This window comes from Mandrillus leucophaeus, unplaced genomic scaffold (genome assembly GCF_000951045.1).
Source record: "Mandrillus leucophaeus isolate KB7577 unplaced genomic scaffold, Mleu.le_1.0 Scaffold364, whole genome shotgun sequence".
Lineage (NCBI taxonomy): Eukaryota > Metazoa > Chordata > Mammalia > Primates > Cercopithecidae > Mandrillus > Mandrillus leucophaeus.
In genome coordinates, this window is record NW_012103854.1 from 2517612 (window position 1) to 2523688 (window position 6077).

Below are 6077 nucleotides of genomic sequence, written 5' to 3' on the forward strand. Positions count from 1 at the left end.
TAAAATAATCATGACTTTCCCATTATCATACTGAACCAACCATAACATTTATATTTAGCATATGTGGATTCAACACGAATTAGATATTTAAATAATATTCATGTGTGTATACATGTGCACGTGCATGTTGCTGTTTTAACAGCTGATTTAAGGTAAGTAATTCAGCTGACAATTAACCTCAAAGTAATGTTAGTAAAATGAATTTCCTATCCATATCCCCTCAGAGGAAATACAAAATAGGTACAGTACATTCTTTACTTTTATTTGGGGTTCAGAGTAGTATCTGTTATATGAGTACCTGGTCTATAAAATCATGCTAGGTTCTTCATAACAGTAATTAATGTTGATTTTATGCCTCTATGTCTGGAACTTTTTCTGAAACTGCAGAATAGTTTAAAATCAGGTAACTAAAGAAAAGATATTTAGGAATGAACTCCACTCTCTACTGCTTGTGTTTTTTCTATTTTCCCTTGTACAGTACACAAAATGCCACACACGCTTTTAGATCCAGTTCACGCCTGGCTTTCTCCTTCATTGACCAGGCCTCCCTTTCTTTGTGTATCACGCCCATCTGCGAGGCTGCCTTCTTTCCTCCCCTGGCTCTGAGGCTGCAAGCCTGAATAAATACAACAGTTCTTGTATTAACAGGGAACGCTCATTATTTTCTTGCTCTCACTCTCTCTTTTTATTCCAGAAAGACATTTCTTGTGTGAATCTGCTCAGGCTAAAACAGGCATTCCTCATATTTTGTTAATAAGCCTGACAGCTCATTATGTGAAGAAATTTCTTAAGAAAACAATTTTGCATAATCCGATGGAGTTTCAATCCCCTCTAGGACACACATAGTTTCCATTTACTAGCTTTAGAGTTATTTTCACTTGACCAGAAGAAATGAGGACCCTTCTGTCAGAACAGACCATGAACATATTTCTGCAACTCTTGGAAATCATCCCTGGCTTATTTCTGTTGAATGCAATACACATTGAGGCAAAGACTGCTGTGGTTTAAAAATAAAAGAATGTAGTTTGATGTAATTTTGCCCCTTCTTTGATTCATGAGTCTGTCATGAGTAAAGTTCCATCATCAGAGCTGTACTTTTTATGTCTTTCAGGGTAGATTAAAAGAGAACTCTGGGTCTGACTGTATTCATAGCAGCATTTTTTTTTTTACATGGCAGCACACAGATTTTGCTTTTAGAGCCCTCTCTAGGGTTGCCAAGCAGAAGATCATGAGATGGTTTTCATTATGGAATATTTTTGCAGACATTATTCAGAGTAGATCCTTTTGGGATGAGGCACTTAGGAATCTATATGACATCAGTACTTGCCTTTGAAATCTGGGGAGTAATGGGAATTGTAATAACCTTTGATTTACAAGTATATCCTGAAAATGGTGATGAGGAGCAGCAGTTAATGAGTTCTATCTCTCCTCCTCAGAATTCCTCTACTTTTCCATATGGCCAGGAGGCTAATAGCATCCTATCAGTTTAGGAGCAATTTGGGGGACAAGTGGAACAATTAAAATATTCCACCATCCTGTTGTCTTGCCTAAGGCTTTCTAGAATTAACTTTCCACTACTCAATATTAAACACAGTGGTCCCATTAGAAGTGTTAGTAATAGGTAGGTTAAGCTGCTTTCATTCTCTATTAGGCAAAAATATCTGGCAACCTAAATTATGAAGTTATCCCACATTTCTTTCAACATAGTGGACTAAAAATATATGACAAAAATTTCAGAAAGAAGAAATCAAGCAAGAAAGAAGGAGGGAGGGAGGAAGAAAAGAAAGAAAGAAAATAAAAGAAAGAAAAAGAAAGAAAGAAAATAAAGAGAGAAGGAAAGAGAGAGAAAGAAAGGAAGAAAGAAAGAAGGAAGTAAGGAAAGAAAGAAAGAGAGAGAGAGGGAGGGCGGGAAGGAAGAAAGGAAGGTAAGAAGGAAGGAAGGAAGGAAGGAAAAGGGAAGGAAGAAAAGGAAGGGGAAGGGGAAGGGAAGGGAAGCGAAGGGAAGGAAGGAAGGGAGGAAGGAAAGGGAGAAAGGAAGGAAGGAAAGAAAGAAGAAAGGAAGGAAGATAGGAAGGAAAGAAGGAACGAAGGAAGACAGAGAGAGAAAGAAGAAAGAAGGAAAGAAGAAAGAAGAAAGAAAGAGAAAAGAAAAGAAGGAAGGAAGGAAGGAAGGAAGGAAAGAAGGAAAGAAAGGAAGAAAAAGAAAGAGGCCCACTTACTTTTGTTCCTGGTAAACCTGGTAAGCCTGGTTCTCCTTGAGGACCAATGAAACCTGGTTCTCCCTTTAAAAACATGGGCATATGAGAGCATTAACAATTTGACAATAAATAAATAAATAAATAAATAAACAGCTAAACTCATTTTCTTCTACTGAGATTTTATTTCCTTGATTATACACAGCTTTCTTGCCAAGATCCAGGTACTGACTACAAAATTAATCAAAACTGGTTTTAATCAGTGAAGACACTTTGAGCAAAACTTTGGAGAAGTTTTAGAAAGTAAAAGTGACTAAGTAATCAGATAAATGTCCTTATAATTTCCTTCCTCATCTGTTGTACAGTGTTTCTTACCACTTACCAAAACAAGATGCATTATGTTTGGGTAAATATGGTAGGTAGCCTCTAAAATGGGCCTCAATAATCTTACCTCCTGTTGTTCATCCCCTTGTGTAATCCTCTCCTCTTGAGTATAGACTGGATTTACTGACTCACACCTAATGAACAGAATATGGCAGAAGTGATGGGGTATCACTTCTGAACCTAAGTTGTGAAAAGTCTGTGGCTTCCATTTTGGGGGCCCTTTCTTGTTCTCTCTTAATTGGATCACATGTTGTGAGGACTGAGGACTGCCCAACCACATGTGTGAACTTGGGAGCAAGTGCCTCACCCTTTTAGAGTCCTCAGATGAGACCACAGGCCTGGCTGCCAGCTACACAGCAATCTCATGGGAGACTGAGCCAGAAGCACCTAGTTATGCTGTGCTTGAATTCCTGTCCCTTACAAACTATAAGACAGTTAATGTTTGTTGTTTTAAGCCACTAACATTTTAAGGGTATTATGGTAGGCAGCAATAGATAACTGATGCAATGAATGTTGTTAGGGAAGAGATTCAGGAGTGTTCAACATGAAAAGAAAACTATCTCTCCTTGCCATACCTCCAAAACCTTGTCTCCACTACCTAGAAGAAACCCAGCAGTAAAACAAAAATATATTTCATCTTGGTCCGTGATTCCTGGCACTAACCTCCTAAAATTGAATTTTCTGAGCGATAGGATAGAGAAGGAGCATCTTTTGTTATTCAAACCAGTTCCTTTCAACCATCCCTGAGTCTATGTCACTGAGGTGACTCTCATCGACGCCCTAGACAACTTCAGGATAGGAACTGGTTGCCAGAGGGACCAACGGTATAAGAGTGTGGGAACTTTCTGCCCTACCTCCCAGCCTCTGGGGAGGGGACAGGGTCTGGAGATGAGTCCAACCACCAATGGCCAATGATTTAATCAATTAGGCCTACGTAATGGAACTTCCATAAAAGGCCCTAAACAACAGGGACTAGAGAACTTCCAAGTCAGTGAGCACATCCATGCACTGGGAGGGTAGAATATATCAACTCCATGGAGACAGAGGCTTTTGTGCTCTGGCCTCTTTTGGACCTCGCCCTATGTACTTCTTCATTTGGCTGTTCATTTTTATTAACTATAATAGTATATAGCACCTTCCTGATTTCTGTGAGTTGCCATAGCAAATATCAATCCTGAGTCGGGGGGTTGGGGGCGGGATGTGCAAACCCCTGAATTTATAGTACAGGTAACCTGGGGGCTCAATACGTGTGCCTGGTGACCAAAATGAGGTCACTCTTATAATACTCAGCCCTTAAATCTGTTTGACACCAACCTGGGGAGTTAGTGCCAGAACAGGATCGAACTGTAGGACACCCAGTTGGTGTCAGAGAATCAGAGAGGTAGAGAACTGGTGTTGGAAAATACACTATATATTTCGTGTTGGAAAATACTTGAGATAAGCGTTCACATTATCTTGACTATCCGTAAAGTTTTATTTTCTTTTTTAACTATTTGAGGTCAAATATAAGAGTTTACCCAAAATCTATAAGAAAATTTTAAAGCAAAAGCCATAATGGCTTTGTTCTCAGTTCCTGTTTGTTCACCCTCTTGGATGATTTCTGGAGTAGTTGTTAATATTTTAAAATATATTTGATTTCTTTCTAAGGCAGAAGTATTTCAACCTTTGTTTCATGATACATGGAACTGAGCAGGAATGTATAGATAAAATGTTTTATAAGACATGATAAAATGTCAGGCTGGGTGCAGTGGCTCACATCTGTAATCCCAGTACTTTGGGAGGCTGAGGTGGGTGGATCACTTGAGTCCAGGAGTTCGAGACCAGCCTGGGCAACATAGGGAGACCCCCCCCCCATCTCTACAAATAATATGAAAAATTAGCCGGGTGGGATTGTGCGAGCCTGTAGCCTCAGCTACTTAGAAGACTGAGGCGGGAGGATCGTTTGAGCTAGGGAGGTTGAGGCTGCAGTGAGACGTGATGGTGCCACTGCACTCCAACATGGTTGACAGAGAAGACCCTGTCTCAAAAAAACAGAACAAAAAGACAGGCTAGAATGTCATCAAATATTTTCCACACAAGTCAATTTTTAAAATGTGCTATAAAAAACCTTGGGTATACCCAAGGATACCACCACCACCAGACATATATTGATACATAACTCATATATATTTATCTCTAGCCCTGGTGCTCATGAGACTGATCTAAGAAAAAAAAAAAGGCAGGAGTGGGGAACTAATGCTTTAGGTTTATTGTTTGCACATTTTCCGTAACTCTCTGGTCTACCTGTCCCATACCTTACACCTATTAGAAAGAAGAATCTGAAAATATAATTTTGGGTGGATCTCTTAACGGTCTAAAATGAAAATCTGAACTATATTCAGAGAAATCAGTGGCGATTATGCTACTTCTAGTGAAAGAGTTTAACTAAAGTCAAACAAAAACATTCCAAGGAATACATTTGTTTACATGTAAAATATTTCCCCTAACAAAATGATATATACAAATAAATATGTCCTCTCCCTTCCCAAGATAAATGCTGTGTTAAAGTCAACGTGTATCATTGGTAACAACTTACTGTCGGGGGAATGTAATGCAAGTTAATATGTTGAAAGTTTATAGGAAGACAGGAATTCTTGTATACATTCAAGTGAAAATAAAATGATTTCACTCTTTAGCAAAACAAATAGATGCACCATTAAAGCATACAAATAAAAGAGAAGAAAAAAGAGTAAATGTTGCAAAAACATATTTCTTATACAGGTTAGTGTTTAGTTTATAAACAGATGAAGCATGCAGGTGCATAGTTCACAAACAAATAAATAAGGCTTTGCGATCTCAGCTGCCAGGTAAAAGTGTTTTTTTCTTCCTTTTTTAAAAAATAGAAGATATGTTGTTTCCTTTAGTAAGTGTATAGAAAGTTCTTTTTTTTTTATGTGCTAGCTAAAAGCATTGATAGTTCTTTTAAACAAAAAATTCAGGGGAAAATTTATTTCTAGATACAAAATTAGCACTGCATTTGACAATCTCAATGATTTTAGCACAATTAATATTGACTGGCTAATTTTAAAGGCTTTGAGTATGATACGTTATACCTGATCATGCCACTTTAAGAAAGCATCTACCGTATCTGTACATTCTGACACGCTTCTTATTTCAATTTATTCAAGGAGAAAACCACATACTTAATTTTAGGATCACAGTTTTCATCTATTTACTTCCAGAGGTCTGCATCCCTTTAGAAACATTATCTCCATTTTCTCTATATCTTGGCTGGATGGGCAGGAGTTAATTATTGGTCTCTTTTTTCTCTCTCAGACTTCAAAAACAGTTGTTGCAGTAAATAAGGCATGGATATGTTGACTCATAGTCTTCAGCTAGTTGGGCTATTTGTTACTTCCCTAAGCTTATACCAGAGGTTCTCAAAGTGTGCTCTGGGGACCTCTGGAGATTTCTGGACCTTTTCAGAAAGTCTTTAAGGTCAAACTATTTTTACAATAA

The 6077-nt window shown here is 38.1% G+C and overlaps 1 protein-coding gene across 2 annotated transcripts in view; it reads right to left on the reverse strand.

Moving 5' to 3' along the window:
* Positions 1-6077, reverse strand: part of COL25A1 (collagen, type XXV, alpha 1) — a 514206-nt gene that overhangs the window by 57453 nt on the left and 450676 nt on the right. For both annotated transcript variants that reach the window (XM_011989830.1, XM_011989831.1), the window contains one exon: positions 2220-2282. In XM_011989830.1, the coding sequence (XP_011845220.1) occupies positions 2220-2282 (63 nt within the window). The remainder of the gene's footprint in view (positions 1-2219; positions 2283-6077) is intronic.